This window comes from Protomyctophum parallelum (genome assembly GCF_964188405.1).
Source record: "Protomyctophum parallelum genome assembly, chromosome: 5".
NCBI classification, from domain to species: Eukaryota; Metazoa; Chordata; class Actinopteri; order Myctophiformes; family Myctophidae; genus Protomyctophum; species Protomyctophum parallelum.
The window spans coordinates 53,282,757-53,299,859 of record NC_139702.1 but is presented as its reverse complement, the minus strand read 5'-3'; the positions used below and the strand labels follow the sequence as shown (position 1 = coordinate 53,299,859).

General features: G+C 42.7%; 1 protein-coding gene across 1 annotated transcript; it reads left to right on the top strand.

The window, feature by feature from the left end:
• Nucleotides 1-14,350: 14,350 nt before the first annotated feature.
• Nucleotides 14,351-16,167, top strand: LOC310858933 (uncharacterized protein; the record flags this gene model as incomplete). The annotated part of the gene is made up of 2 exons (XM_083765240.1): nucleotides 14,351-14,507; nucleotides 14,849-16,167. The coding sequence occupies 2 exons, from the start codon at nucleotides 14,351-14,353 to the stop codon at nucleotides 16,165-16,167; spliced, it is 1,476 nt and encodes a 491-aa protein (XP_083621366.1).
• Between the last annotated feature and the right edge of the window lie 936 nt (nucleotides 16,168-17,103).

The following is a 17,103-nucleotide window of genomic DNA, read 5'->3' as shown; positions in this document are numbered from 1 at the left end:
GCACCAGGAAATTGGTGTGACACAACTTGTGTGTTGAGTGCCAAGGAATAATATGAAATATGATTGAGGGATTGTTTTGTTAAACAATAAATTATCTAATTAATTATGTTTACTTATGTGTTACTTTAACATGTTTAATTTATATGAATCAGATTTTTTTTTCTTCTTCACTGAGCATGAGAAATAATCAGTGAGTCTTGGTGCAGCAAATTTCAAAATGAGAATCAGTTTATTGTCCAAGTAATGTACTATCATGTGTGTTTGTACATCAAGAATTTGGCTTGCTGCATGGCTCTCCTGTTCATACACAAGTTCTGGCCGGCTTATCCTCCCTTAAGCCAATTTTAATATAGGAGAGGATACATACAGTATCAGCATTGTACTTAACAAGTGAAAATAGCAATAAGTGATGTGTGCAGCACTGGATAGTGGATACCAGCACATAGTCTACAGTCCAATGTTATAATCCTTGTTTTTGAGGAGAGCTAGCCCCTCCAATGCCTGGCCTTTGAAATTACGTTATGCCAGCCAAGTCAGCCAAGCCATTGACGACGTGAGACGTCTTGTGACTGATTTCGTTTTACACAATAACACTGCATTCATGTCTCGTAACGCATATAGTGGCAGTGAAACTGCAATGAAGGATATTGAGGAACTGATGTGGCCAAGATGAGAGGTGGGGCCCCAGGCCCTGCAAGCTCACCTGACGAAGAAATCCTTGACCCCACCAGTGGAGTGCTGCCAGGACTTCCCTCCCCACTTGAACCAGCCAAAAAAGGTATGAGAATAGGCACATTAGAGATTATTGACTAAATACATTAAATAACTAGAACTACACTCTGTCGAGTGCCTGTATACTTGCTTGTTGCACACATTTATGGCCTACTAGTGCGCAAGCAGAACGTGCAAGTACTGTCGACCGCTACAAACTTTCAAATCTCAGCCTCTGTGAAAGAACATGAATTATTAGGTTTAGATATTTCCTATGTACCTAGTGTTTGGAGGTAAAAAGTTATATTTTGTAAGTATGGTAAAAGCATCTACATATAAAATAAATGCAGTCCCATCGATTTAGAAGTGTCCAGGATCCACTTGTAGTTTCTCAAAGAAAAATAAGTCATGGATATCAGATGAAAGAAAAATTTTATCACGTATACAGTATAATATTATTTATTTTAAACTGCCAATAACATTGCTTTAAATTGACTTCATCTTGCACTATAGTGATATCAATACTAAATCATGGTCTGAGTAATAGGTGTCATTACCTTTACCGTTAGTCCACCCGACACTGAAACATGTCACCATCGATAACCAATTGGTAAATATCTTCATCACGTCATTATGCTCATATGATGCTAAGGGACATACGCATCGTAGCACCTGACGAACAACATTACTTGCACGCTCTGCTTGCGCATGTAAATACATTAGGCATGTGGCAGTCACAGTGGGCGCCCCTGACTTCACAATTTTTTTAGATTTAACTGCACAGTAATTGACTTTCCATGATACTTGCAATTCAAAGCACCTTAATTACTTGCGCAAGCAGAGCGTGCAAGTATTGTGGTCGTACTGGTACGAATGTGCGTATGCTCGGAGGTATATATGTACTGATGGTGATGGTGACGTAATTAAGATATGTTTCAATGTCGGGTTATAACTGGATTATAACTGGCTGCCGAAAGGCATGTCCGACGAGACTATGTTATACACCCTGTCCGTGTGTGTGTGGTCGAGATTATGTTTTGCACACTCATTCATTCATGCAAATCGGTACACATAAGTCAAGTAAATGATCAAGACAGATCCTTTGCTGTTTACATATTCCTGTTCTATAACAGGGCTCTCGTGCAGCAATATATGGGTACAAGAACCCTTATTTAACTTAGTGTTGTGCAGAAAGTCTTCCACCATCCAGGAGGAAGACGTATCAACATCCTGAGCATACTGTCTGTGACCTTAAACGCTGCAGCTTGGCTCTTTCTCCTTTTGTCAGAGCCACAAACCGAAGGTCACTAGTTGACGTCAATCTGCTGCAAGTGATTTGTTTACCTGCACGGTTTCCATGGCTCATCATTGTTGTGAGCACTTCGATTGCATCAAAAGGCACGGAGGGAACACATAGGGATGGCATTTTCTTTTCACTCGCTGACATGTTGACATACATTCTCACACTGAGCCATACAAGTAGCCAGGTTTCTTATTAATACTTTGACATGACATAACATAACCAGTGTCTCGTGGCGGTGCATGTTGGCTCTCAGAGAGAAAGAAAGACGTGTGTGTGTGTGTGTGTGTGTGTGTGTGTGTGTGTGTGTGTGTGTGTGTGTGTGTGTGTGTGTGTGTCTTATGAATCCTTTCAATAGGATACAGTAGATGTAGTAGCTTAGTTTAAGGTCCAGCATGCTGCAGCAGGGCTAAATATAGTGCTCGACTAACTACATTCTGGTAGTGATTGTGAAGGCACAGATTGGCAAACAAAATCTCAGTAGCTTATATAACAGGCTCTATCCGCAGACATTATTTTGTCCATCAAAATGTTAAATAGCAGAAATTGTTTATCCAATGTTGCCCTGCACATTTCATAGTTGCAATGGATGTGAGACTTTTTTTGTATTAGTTCCTGCACCAATGTGACCCAAGAAAATGTCATGTACTTTCTTTTGCAGTCACTAAATACGTAGTCACTATACCCAATTTAGTAGTCACTAAATAGTACCCAATTTGTCGTACAACAATGGCATAAAAATAGTCAAAGAAAGAAAGAAATCTAAACAAAATACTTGGTTTCAGAAAGATATAGAGCCTTCACAAGTTGTTTACCATCAGAAGCCTGTGCGATCAATACCTCCCAGAGACCCACAGCCCATCGTTCAACCTTTGACCCGTTAACACAAAACACATCATCATGGGATTTGAGCGCTGGTGAGCCATATCATCTGACTTTTTTTTACCGTTTCTCTCTGAGGAAATGGATGCTGCATCCCCTCAAAGCAAACCACTGTCAGAGGGAAAAATGCATTTATTCCTTTGAAGAGTATGGCTGTTCTGTGTGACTAACCCATTCTGACCTGAGATCAGATTCATACGAGGTTTCCGCCGGACACACACTGGTCTGACGAACCCATTCTGACCTGAGATCAGATTCTAAAAATGTCAGTCGTTCTTCGATTTTTTTCAAAAATAGCAGACCTACAAGCTCGTATCGCGCCACTCGGTGGCGCGATATGAGCTTGTAGATCTGCTATTTTTCAATAGCTAAAGCATAACATGATGCTGACACCAAAATGGGTGCCCGTTCAGAATGGACTAAAGCACTCTCCACAATCCAACCCCCTCACCCAAGACCCCTTTTTTCCATGGTGCGATGGTGGATAATAGCCAGGCGGCATCAGATCTAACTAATGTGACTGCATAATAAACAGATGAGTCAGGGAGAGAGGTTCCAATTTGCATATCATCTCATCCTATCAGAGCTTTTCCTTAGAGGAATATGTTGGCTATTTTGCAACTTCCCTGTAACAACTAACAGGCTTGTACATACAGCACATACAGCTGTAGAATATTGCCCTGAAGAGTTTGTATATATGTGGTTAAAAAAATAGGGGGAAAAAAGAAAGAAAGGACAAAGCGTTCATGAAGTTGCCTTAATAGTGGATTAAGAGTCCTTCAGCACTGGCTACACTTTATCATGTAATTACTGAGAACTTATGCTAGAGGGAGCTAATTAATAAGGCATTTGAAAGGTTGATAGGGCCCTTATTTGAATACATCTCAGCTATCATTTCACTGACAATAGAGAGCTGCATAGCATTGCAGAGGTGTAAGTGGATCATTTTGTTAATAGTTCCATTTGGAGTTTAAGATATTATGATGGCAGGTTGTATTTGTAGGAAATTGCTGTTCATGGATGATCTCTACACATTCCTCGTGTGTGTGTGTGTGTGTGTGTGTGTGTGTGTGTGTGTGTGTGTGTGTGTGTGTGTGTGTACAGCTAATCTCCAGCACCATTAAAGCGCCACCAGAAGTCTGACTTTTGAAAAACATTTCTTTTGGTATTACTCCTCCAGATTCTGCCCACAAATCGTTGCACACTATCTCTATATGCCTGTGTATGTTATTATGCTTTGTAATGTGAACCACTTTGGTTCGACCTTGGTCTATATACTATATAAATAAAGTTTGATTTGATTTATAGTCATGTGTTCAAGCCGGATCTGTCCGTTATTTCATATTCCATTCTAATTGGCTAACATGGGCTTTCAAAGTTGGCAGGATTGGCCCGTTTTGAACAAAAAGCCTCAAATCATGAACACCGTGTGCAATTTAGAGGCATCACATTGGCCTGTTATAGCACCACCATGAGGTGGTTTTTGACACTAACTCTGGGGGAGCCCAGGTTCGAACTGGCAACCTTGCAGTTACCATCCAGCCACTCTACCACTCTAACGGCATAGCTATCACTACTATAACGATGACACTCAACTGCTTTTTCTATCCCCCCCCCCCCCCCTGCTACTCAGGCAGAAGAGCACATCACTGCATGCCTGGCTGACATCTCACAGTGGATGTCTTCTAACCACCTCAAGCTGAACCCAGACAAGACTGAGATTCTCTTCTTCCCAGCTAAGTCCTGCCCCATGCGGGAGCTAACTATTTCCATAGACAACGCCTTGCTTACCTCTGTCCCGAGAGCCAGGAACCTTGGTGTTATCCTGGACAGTCAGCTCTCGTTCAAAGCACACATTACAGCCATCACTCAATCCTGTAGGTTTACACTCTATAACATCTGACGAATTAGACCCTTCCTCACCCAGGAGTCAGCCGAGCTCCACCTCCAGACATCAGTCATGTCAAAACTTGACTATTGTAACTCCCTCCTTACTGGCCTACCGGCATGCGCACTTAAGCCTCTCCAATTAATCCAAAATGCCACAGCTCGCTTGGTCTTCAACCAGCCAAAATTCTCACATGTATCCGTCTCCCCCTTCTCCGCTCCCTCCATTGGCTCCTGGTCGCTGCCCGCACAGTACAAAACTCTGATGCTGGCATTCAAAGCAATAAAAAGTATGGCACCCCCATATCTTGCAAGTCAGATCGAACCCTACAAACCCTCCCGCACGCTCAGATCAGCCAATGCAGGGAAGTTGGGAGTACCTTCATTAAAAACGCTGGGACAATGCTCCACACGTCCCAAACTCTTCTCACTTCTGGCTCCAAAACTATGGAATGCACTTCCCATTGCAGTCAGAACTGCATTCTCACTCCCAATCTTCCGCCAAAGGACTGAAAAGCCGCCTCTTCAGACTCTGAGACTACATTGTAGCCCGTAGCAGTAGCACTTGCCGTAGAACTTGCCCTAGCCTTGACGACCTTACAGGCGTATGCAATTAACCCATTCTGACCCGAGATCAGATTCATACGAGGTTTCCGCCGGACACACACTGGTCTGATGAACCCATTCTGACCTGAGATCAGATTCTAAAAATGTCAGTCGCTCTTCGATTTTTCAAAAATAGCTAAAGCATAACATGATGCCGACACCAAAATGGGTGCCCGGTCAGAATGAGTTAAAGGCTCAAATTACCTAACTTACCGGTTATAGCATTTTATGTAGACATAGCACTAGTATATATGCATAGTTTCATTTTATAGATATTCCACTGTTAGCTTCTTATCTTATGTATGATTCATGATCATGACTATTTTTATGTATAATGTATGGAGGGTATGCGTGTGACATCATCACCAAACCCGGAAGTTATGCAGGAATGCCTACTGAGTGGCAAAAAACTACTTTCTGGCCTTGACAACCCATACATCCAAACATAAAATTCCTATCTGATTGCATTAAACAACGTTAAACAATGTTAAACTCACTTTGCATGTTGCTTTGCCACTCGATGTTCCATTCACTTTAAAGGTATATTCAGTGATTTCACTCAAAAAACCTTAGGTTTCGTTTTTGGCTGTGGGACCCAGCCTTTCGTCCAATCAGGATATAGAGTCAAAAATGAAACCTAAGGTTTTTTGACCCCCAGGGGTTAACTGGGGACAGGGAGGAACTCCTTATATGGTCAGCACACTCTATAGTAGGGAGGATTATTACAACAAAACAAAAAAATAAGTGATATTTGAATTAAGTGAAATCACTGAATATACCTTTAAGCATGCACATACCCTCTTGCTTACTGTAAACCGCTCTGGATTAAGAGCATCTGCTAAATGCCTAAATTGTATGTTTATTTATTTGACATCACAATCACATTGCACATAATTGTACAATTTGTAGATGCATTGCTTATAGTACTAGCACGAGTGCTAGTTCTCAACACCTGTCCACAGGAGACTTTTCCAAAATACGATAACACTTTAGTCTAAAAACGTACGAGAAAAAGGAATATATACTAGTAATATTTACATCAAAATCATATCCATTACATTAATTTGTGAAACAAAACACTTATTACATTATCAAACAGTGAGCACAGTTTATATGTAAAAAACATTACCATCCGTCGTTTTAGAACCGTAGGCAAAGAGTTCCCCTTTACTGAGAAGGCAAACTGTCCGAACAGTACAGTTACCATGTCTTGAGGCTCGTGTAGATCTACGCCTCTACCAGAGGTCATTTACAAATGGACAAGCCATTTATTATGATGATTGATGATCATGTTGCATCATGTTACAATAAATGGCTACCTCCACCCATAGAGCTCCGAAAGTCCCTGTCCATTCATTTCAATAGAAGTTGCTCAGCCCCCGCCGACCCCTAGAGGACATTCTCCTCTAGCCCATTCTGAACGGGCACCCATTTTGGTGTCAGCATCATGTCATGCTTTATCTATTGAAAAATAGCAGATCTACAAGCTCATATCGCGCCACCGAGTGGCGCGATACGAGCTTGTAGGTCTGCTATTTTTTGAAAAATCGAAGAACGACTGACATTTTTTTTAATCTGATCTCAGGTCAGAATGGGTCAATCAAACCAATGTGTGTCCAGCGGAAACCTCGTTTGAATCTGATCTCAGGTCAGAATGGGCTAGGGTTTCAGGCTGTAGAAGCATGCACAGACTTTGTGTCCTTGAATATTATGGACACAAAATGAACGACACAAATGTCTTGTTGTTTGGTCTAAATGTTACCTGCTTCCTCTTCTGTCTTTACTACTGTGTCTTCTATCTTTACTACTGTGTGTGTGTGTGTGTGTGTGTGTGTGTGTGTGTGTGTGTGTGTGTGTGTGTGTGTGTGTGTGTGTGTGTGTGTGTGTGTGTGTCTGCCTGCCTGCGTGTGCGCGTGCTTGTGTGTGTTACGTAAAGATCACTATAAATAGTCTCACCCTGGATCTTTTGTCTTTACCTGATTCGCTCTTAGCACCAACATTTTTTATTTCTGGCCAGAGCTGTGGAAGCTAGTGCAATGTAGAGCTGCCCGTTACCATAGTTACTTTTGTTAGCTGCAGGCTCCCTGCACTCTCACACACGCACTCACATTCACTCACTAACATTCGTTCATTATGTCTTACTTCTGTGCGTGTGCGTGTGTGTGTGTGTCTGTGTGACACATACAGGAGTGATTATTTGATAGGTATTGTAGAGACGGGGAAACATGGAGAGAGAGAGGGGGGTGACATGAATCAAATGGTCCGGCCAGCCAGGACACGAACCGAGACTTAAGTCGATGAGAGCCAAGTCAAAGAATCCTAGTCACAGTCCACAAGACTAAAGCAGCAACAACAAAACCAATCCATGCCGATATCCTCAACCCACACACTGCTCGCATTCCATCTAGAAGACCAATTGGGAAGAATACCCCACCAGCTGACGTCACCATCCAATCAGCTTGGGAAATGGAATGGGTGTCCAAGGATGTCCTAAACAAGCACCTGGTGTCAGACCCCACCCAGTAGGTCCCTGGCATCAACCTCGCAATGAGACAGTGGTCTGTCTACCCTGAATAGATTCAGGACCAGACATGGCCTCATGCTTGGCCAGCCTTCATAAATGGGGCAGTAGCCCAAGCGCACTGTGTGCTTGTGGAGAGGAGAAAACAATGGAGCATTGAAGCTCGCCTTTGCAAAGTCTAGAAAGAGCACTATAGTCGCCCTCCATACTGCAGACCGGGATGTAGTAGTGTAGCGACTTTGCATTTGCCAAATAAATCTGGGCATTGATGGCAGGAGGTTTTAGTCACAGACTCAACTGGCTATAGTGTTTCAATGGGAGCATGTAGTGATTTACATGCATCTGAATCTCAATCTATAGGACAGATATCAGTAAATAGGCTTTGCATTCAATGAAATATGTGATACGGTCAGATTAGTTACCCTTCACCATATTCTCCACAAGTGGTGAGTGCATGTGTGGTGTAAGGTTGGTTTCCGCCGCCATGTATGAATGGGTGAATGTAATCTATGTAAAGCGCCTTGGTCTGGATAAAGGTGCTATATCCCATTCTGAACGGGAACCCATTTTGGTGTCAGCATCATGTCATGCTTTAGCTATTGAAAAATAGCAGATCTACAAGCTCATATCGCGCCACCGAGTGGCGCGATACGAGCTTGTAGGTCTGCTATTTTTGAAAAATCAAAGACACTTTTAGAATCTGATCTCAGGTCAGAATCGGTTAATAATGAAACTGTCATGATGTAATAGACATTTTTAGAATCTGATCTCAGGTCAGAATTGGATATATATGCACCATTTACTCATTTACTCTTCAGTGAGGGTGTTCGGTTTGATTCACCTGTCCGGAAGGGCCATGATGAAACACTTCCATCCTGATTGGATCCCGGATATAATTGCTGGCATCAACAGGGTACGAGGCGTCACTGAATTGTTTCATGATAATCAAAATGATGTGAATCATATAGATTGATAGATTGATTTATTAGATGGCATAATGCCGAAGGCCGCATATGCTATGGCCTTCGCAGTGACCAGATCTTAACCCTATTGAACACAGCTTGTGGTCAGGTGGGCCCAAAACCTTACAAAGACACCTTGTGTTGGTCTTCACTTTACTTTGTCACCTCAACTGTTTCCTGGCTTGCCTGGTTTGTTTTAAGATGTTGAAATTGGTTGTCATTATGTCTCCCTCCAGGGGGTCATGAATAAACGCTAAGCTAGGAAACATTGGGTTCTCCATTACCTTTTCAGGACCCGGTGTTCACTGTGTATTTCTTGACATTTTGTCACATTGTTATTTTTTTTTCTTTTTAAATGTTATGTTTATTAAGTTATTTTTTTAGTTTTTTACAAATATAGAGTCACATTGTTATTGCATAATGAGAAAGAGGATGATGTGTGAATGTGATATAATAGTTGGCAGTGTTACATCCTAATTGACGAAACAAATCATGGCAATAACATTTGCAAAAGGTGTCTTTGATTGGTCCCATGTTGGAATTTGAATGGCCTATAAATGTTATTACTTGAAAATACAGTCTTCGCGTTTTTGTCACATGCTACGTGCTACTCCCTATTCAATTTAAGTGGAATGAAAGCATGTCACAAAAAAATGCTTTACTAAACAAGATAAGAAGTGCGCAGTAAAGAGATATACTGAAAGACTTAATACTGGTTATATTTCTCAGCTAGAGGAAACATGAGTGTTGCATCTTGACCATTGAAGCACACGTATGACAGGACAGTTTGTATTTTAACCCATTCTGACCTGAGATCAGATTCATACGAGGTTTCCGCCGGACAAACACTGGGTCTGATGAACCCATTCTGACCTGAGATCAGATTCTAAAAATGTCAGTCGCTCTTCGATTTTTCAAAAATAGCAGACCTACAAGCTCGTATCGCGCCACTCGGTGGCGCGATATGAGCTTGTAGATCTGCTATTTTTAAATAGCTAAAGCATAACATGATGCTGACACCAAAATGGGTGCCCGGTCAGAATGGGTTAAACAACATATTTCCTATGGCATTAATACCTGACATGAGATTATGATTTAAATGTCACTTTTTTTTAATCTATTAATGATTTCAAAAGAGATAACAGCAGGTCGCTCAGGCCCAAGAACAGCTCTGTCAAAAATGCCTACAGAATTTGTATGGATCCTGCAGAGAAGAAGGGCCACGGTGGGGGAGCCATGTTAGAACAGTGCTCTGTGTGGGGGAGTCTGGGGGCATGGCTGAAGAATCACTGATGCCCTCAAACCGCAGTCACGATTAGTGGAGAGCGGAATATATGATTCTAACCTATCCCTGCTGGAGAAGCAGAGCGTATACAGGCGGCTGGGGACCGAGGTGGGCGATGTGGGTAAGTATTTTTGGAACGCAATGGGAAACCTGCCACTGCCAACAGTGATCCAATAGGGGGCCAGGTACCGGGCTTCCCTAACCCGCATGCACTCCCACATTGAGCGATAAGGGAGAATGCGAGAGATGCTGCATGGTTTCTTCAAAAGAGAGAAAGAAGTATATGCTCCATGCACTCTCTCTCTCTCTTTCTGTCTCTCTTTCTTCCTGCATTTCTTGATTGTCCAGCATTTAAATGATATATTTGTAACATTGCATTACCCAACATGAAAGAGAATGAGAGAGAGAGGCAGAGAGGGAGAGAGCGAGAGAGAGAGAGCATCTTGGCAGCTGAAGCGAGTATCTTATATTTATAGCAAGTTGTGTTTCCGGCAGAGGTTTCTCTGCTCTTAGCACTCTCAATCCCTTTTTTTGCGGTTTCTTAACCAGCTGCATTGTGTCCAGGCTTTAAAATGCAGCTGTTTTCCTCATCTATTGCCTGGGGAGGGAGGGGGCTTAAGATGTGACATGTTGTCACATTGTAATTTTGGGAGGGGGTAGGGTACACATTTCTCCCTATCTTATACCAACCACCCTTTGCTTTATCGTAGGATTGCTAAAAGAATAATCTGCCATGTATCTTGGAAAGTTGGAATAGCAATAATGGAAAGAGAATACCCAAGCTCTTGACGATGAATTTAAATTAATATGCATATGAAATGAATGTCATTACCATATGGAATGTTCAGCAAAGCATTTACGTCGTAAATGTGTGTTCCCATATCCATGTAGAATATTGTTATTCTCTTTATGCATTGGCATCTGATAATATTATGCGCAGTTAAGATCAACCAAAAAGGTTGTTCAAAAATGCGATGTACTGAATTATATAGCTAAACGGATATTATTTACATCAAAGGCAACTGCAAGGGTTCTTTTCAAAATGAATTTAAAATATTGCAATATTTAATAACGATAATAATTAGTATATTATTATTATTATATCTACTACTATTACCTATTCGTATTGGACATTGGCACTGGACATTGACATACTAATCCAATGCATTTCCTCAATCAACTAGAATAATGTAAATTACAGTAGGTTTAACACCAGTAACAAGAAGCACATTCATGTAAGATAGCAATTTGAGTACTGTATTGTTAATCCATACTGAATTGTATTGCTTTTCACCACATATAGGGGTATAATAACCATGAGATTCTGTAGAATAAGACTTATTACTCATGTATATATTACTAATTCACCATTACAGAATGTAATCCTTGTCTATAATAACTGCTGGCCGGCTAACATTGTTGCACATATGACTGTAGTCACCATTTAGAGATTATTGGCTTCTATGAGCTCAAAGGAATAGAATATTGGTTTTGACTTATTAATAAGGCAGACTTGAGTCCATCATATTATATCAATAGCCTATACTGTATGTCTCACTTGTTTGTTAAATGATCCATTCAAAAGCAGTGCTTGGAAGTCCTTCTTTCATTAGGCAATATATGTTTCATCCTCCTCCCATGGCCAACACTTTTGAAGTCAACGTTCTTATCAAGTAGTCATTAGTTTCACTGTCTCAAGATCTCAAGTGCCAGAAACTAAAGTGCCTCCTCGCCCCCACCCCATTTACATAAAATTACAAACAATAAAGGCATTCTTTTTACTTTTACAGGTGCCATGCCGTCGCGCTATAATGTCAGTAAGTGGTAACATTACATAAACGCTTTTACTTTGGTCCTGTGCTCTGGCATTTATGGGAGGAAAGAGAGGTGAAGCTGCAGCGTCCACGGTCATCATAATAGCGTCTCGTGACGTGAACCCCTGGTGATCCAGCTGGTTTTTGATAGAGCTGAATTACTTTAACCCATTCTGAACGGGCACCCATTTTGGTGTCGGCATCATGTTATGCTTTAGCTATTTAAAAATAGCAGATCTACAAGCTCATATCGCGCCACCGAGTGGCGCGATACGAGCTTGTAGGTCTGCTATTTTTTGAAAAATCGAAGAACGACTGACATTTTTTAGAATCTGATCTCAGGTCAGAATGGGTTCGTCAGACCAGTGTGTGTCCGGCGGAAACCTCGTATGAATCTGATCTCAGATCAGAATGGCTTAAAGGCAGTTCCGCCAGACTAAACATCTCAGGGCCCTAGAATTAGAGGGCACATCAGAGGTGAAAACAATTTGTTCCCGGAGAATGTCAACGCTGTAAATGAAAGAGCGTATATGCTATTATCACACGGTGCGGTAACTTCAAAAAGATGACTCAATGGTGCTCATTTAGAGAGCTGAGTATTACTGTATAGGCCTATACTTTATAGATCTTATAGACCAGCACAATGATGTAGACTGCATGGTGGTCCTCAAGGGTCCATGCAGGGACCCTCAGAGTTCCTTGAATGCATCCCATTTGGTTCCATTTGTAGCGACGCTCAGAGTTATGGGGGTGTCCTTGAAATGAAAAGAAACCACTATAGACTAATCGTGTATATTTTTGGGACAACTGGTCCTATAACTCCTAAACTGGCTTTAATCACTGCAGGGGCCTAGCTCGGGTGGGACAGATGTGGCAGGTGACACACACACACACACACACATGCGCTGGCCTTCCTTTGGTTTATGCACCCACAACAACCCAAGTCACGCACTCGAAAAACCACACTGGCGCTCTCCGTGGTGCTGAAAGAGCAACTCGTCACACAAAACTATACACAAAATACGACCACTTTCAGCGTGCATCCGGAAACGGGTGTGAAACTGCACATGAAATAAAAAACGATTCTGCCTGGGCCCAAATGTCAACCATTGAACACCTCAGGGGTTATCGACAGACTCCTGAAATACAAAGGGGATTCGCCCGCAATGTGAGCAATCACGTTTTGCAGTGACCCTGCACTGCAAAAACAGAGCCGTTGCATAGGCTAGAAATATAATAATATATATATTTAATACGAATTGTATAGCCGAAAAGACGCCTAAATCCAAAGAGTAATTGCCTGAGTCCTGAAATATAGAAAGTATCTTCAAAGTGTATCTATACAATCACGGTATCATGCACAGCATGGCAGCATGTTATCGTTATATGTTGATATAATCTGCACTTTTGCCACTGGCTATCCCCTCTTCCTCTGTCTTTTATTCAATACATTATTCAGTCATTGCGTTCCCGTTGACAAGCATTGCTATGTGACAACGAAGACGTGTCTGATTTGTACTTTCCCCCCAGTCCCAGGTTTCACTTTCGTTCACATGACGTGATTGTTACTGCCCCAGGGCATTATGAGATTCTTCAAATCATTACGTCTGTCTGTCTGTGTGCGTGTCCATGTGTGCGTGCGTGAGTCCACTAGTGGTTCTCAAACATTTTATTTCCATGCAAGGACCCCGTAACAATTGTACACACACAGTGTACCCATTTGTGCACACTCAGAGTTATAGACCTGCAAGTGGTCATTAAAGCTCTTGTGTTTGTCCTACTCAATTGGAATATTATGTCCATCATCCATGCATGCAAAAATAGAATTTTGACCAAAATGTGCACCATAAGCCAGCATGGCATGTGTGATGTTGTTTACATCACAAATGGTTATACTGTTCAATCGCTGATGCTCAGACATAAACAGACTTGGAGTGGCGCTCTTCTTCCCTCGGCTCTATACCTGCACCGGCCGGCCAGGCGGCCACTTGTTGCAGCAGCATACCGCAGCCAAAGCAAACCGTCGGTCCTTTTCGGGGGAAGCCTGTCACATCCTCTGTCCATGTATGGGCATGAAGTTTACACGCAGCGGGGAATCCTCTCACTGGAGGTGATGAATGGGGAGGAGGGCCGAGAGAACCAAGGTGTATATAAGGAGAGACAACGGTAGTCGCTGATCTGACAGCAACAGCAACAGATATCGGAGGACCAGCAAATGAACTGGACGACAAGGAATTGTTTTGGGTTGTTGGTTTTTTTACACCTTTTGACATATTAGCCTATACACTCCTTGGATCAATTGCAAGAATTTAGCTTTTTCTATTTAGTTTTCTAACACTTATTACCCTCATTGGAGATACGGACTTCTATAACCTCGCAATTATGTTGAACAACATGGATTTGAATGCCAAGGATTCTTTCTACCCACAGTTTGACAGTTGCAACAGTTCGTCCATGGGAATGGAAAATAACGTGCGGAAGGATAGCAAGGAGGTCTACGTGGATGCAGAGCGTGGGGTGCCGGCTCAGTTTGGCCATGGTGAGTTCGCATTATATACTGCAATAACAGCGCACAAGCAGTGCATGTAAAATGTGCGTGCGTGCGTGCATGCATGCAGTTGCAGTGAATCAAATGAACTGTGTCAGGTGTGAGGATTTCAATATGAGCCATAGCACTTGAATTGTTACTTCACTTGGCAGCTGTAATAAGGGTGATAAGGCGATCACACGCGTGCATGTTTATGTAACGGTGCATGTGCACCCTTTTTCGTTTCACATATATGCACTGCCGCTGATTGATTGTTATCAGAATTAAAAATTAGTGGTGGTGATGATGATGATGATGATGATGATGACATGGTTGCCTTCTTTATTCTACAGAGGGAGCCCCCGTCACCCTCAAAACCGAAGCATCCAACTCAGAATTCGCTTTTAACTCCTGCGAGAACCCAAAAGACAGCTACAGCACCCCCTCCTCTTCTGTCGCCTACTCCGGCAGTTTCTACGTGGAAGCTTCTCAAGGGGCGTCGTGCTGCACAGAAACGCTGCTCAACATGATTACAGAGATTGTCGGCATATCTACGGTGCCAATCACCGAAGTGGGTCTGCAGCAGAGTAATGTCAGCTGCCGTGGAACGTATCCGTCACCATCGCCGGGTGAAAACGGCCATGACGATTTTGGGGACCCCGATGCCAAGAGGCACCAGTCCTTCAACTCCACCGCTCCTCCCGTGGTGTACTCCCCAGAGCAGACCGCAGGCCACGAGGCTCCAGATACGGCCTGCTCACAGCTGAACTTTTGCGCCTCTCAGCTTCCAGACCACAAGACCGTGGAGCCGAAGTCAGAAGCCGCTTCTTTCCCCGTGGTGGTCAAGAACGAGTTTGAGAGCAGCTGTTACGAATGGGGTACTTTCCCCAAATCTGAGTATATGGAAACGGGCTTCCAAACCGAGTCCTTCCCGATGTCGAGTGACTTCCCCCCCGAGCAGCAAATGGATGTAAAGGAACTCTTAGACACATTTTCTCCTATTTGCCCCAACCCAGAGATGCAGTTTAATGTGGAAGGGGTTATCAAACAGGAGCCGTGTTTCTCTGAAACTTGTTCTCAGAGCTACTCCAGTCCTATATATACTAACTACCCAGCACCAATGGGCCTGTCATCTAACCTGAAACCAGTCACGTTCCCCGCTGAACGTCAACTTCCCAATAATCAATGTGATTCCTCATACACGCCATCTGCTGTACCGAGCACCATAGACTCCATCCTGTATTCTTCCTTATTGCCAGACTCCTTTGCCCAAAGTTACACCCGTGTGCCGAAAGCCCCTCGCGCCAGAAAAGCCCCAGCCGCCGGTAACGGCCAAGCCAAAGAGAAACCGTTCACCTGCCCCATGGAGAACTGCGACCGGCGCTTCTCTCGCTCGGATGAGCTCAACCGGCACATCCGCATCCACACGGGCCACAAACCCTTTCAGTGCCGCATCTGTTTGCGTAGCTTCAGCCGGAGCGACCACCTGACCACCCACACCAGGACTCACACGGGCGAGAAACCGTTTTCCTGCGATGTTTGTGGTAAACGGTTCGCGAGGAGCGACGAGAGGAAACGACACGGGCGCGTGCATCTGAAACAGAAGGAGAAAATGGAACTAAAGCCACAAGTGATCAACACGTGGCCGTTCACTCTTCCCGAGGGAATCTGAGGAACCTAATGACGTCCACTCAGTAGGCTACAATAGCCCTGTGTGTCCATATTAGAATCTTTCCGTCTTGGAAGATAATGCGAGCTGAATCACTAACACTTTCGGCGTTTGTGGTGTGACACGTTTGCGAAGGTTTTGCGAGAGGGTTAGAGTGGGGGTAGAGGCATTGTTGCTGTCCAGTCTTTATTGTGATCTGCTGTTGATGCTGCTGGCTCTATGCAATATGCATAAACTGTTAAAAAAGTGGGTTAATAGCAGCAGCACATCAACATTGACTTGTTGCTGTTCCAGCGAACAGAAAGCAAACCCCCGTGCCGTGCGGCATTGCATGGCTATACTGTTCAGCACCGCTTTAGCTGGACAGCTCCAGCCTCAGCAAGAGAACCTTTACCATCCGCCTTGTTAAACAGAGGATGGATTGCACTTAACACTAAACAAATATTATTGCGTTTCCACATAAGATTATTTTATTTTGTGCTTTTAGAACTTTTAGAGCAATGATTTGGAAAATGGTTTGTAAAATGCATGTTTATGTCAATGTTCTTTCTTTCAATGGCGTACAGGCCAGTATGACTGACAACGTTTATGACATGATCGTAGGAGAACATTTTATTGGCTTTTTGACCATAAGCTGTCAATCTTTTGCCAAGATTTGGTGTTTGTTTAACTTTTTATTATTTGGCTGTCATTGATATTTTTCGTCATTTAGTCCCATGTGTTGTGTTCCAATTGTATGAATTATTACAGTTGTTGAAAAATATAGCCTATCATAAATGGGAAATAAATATATTTGTAGGAATGTACTTCTTTGTATTTTTATAGCTAACTGTATATTTTACATCAAACACTTTTGAACTCCATTTTTAAAGGGACAAATTGCATTCTTACTAATATGGGTGCTATACTGTTCAAGCACAACAGAGTATTTTAAATATT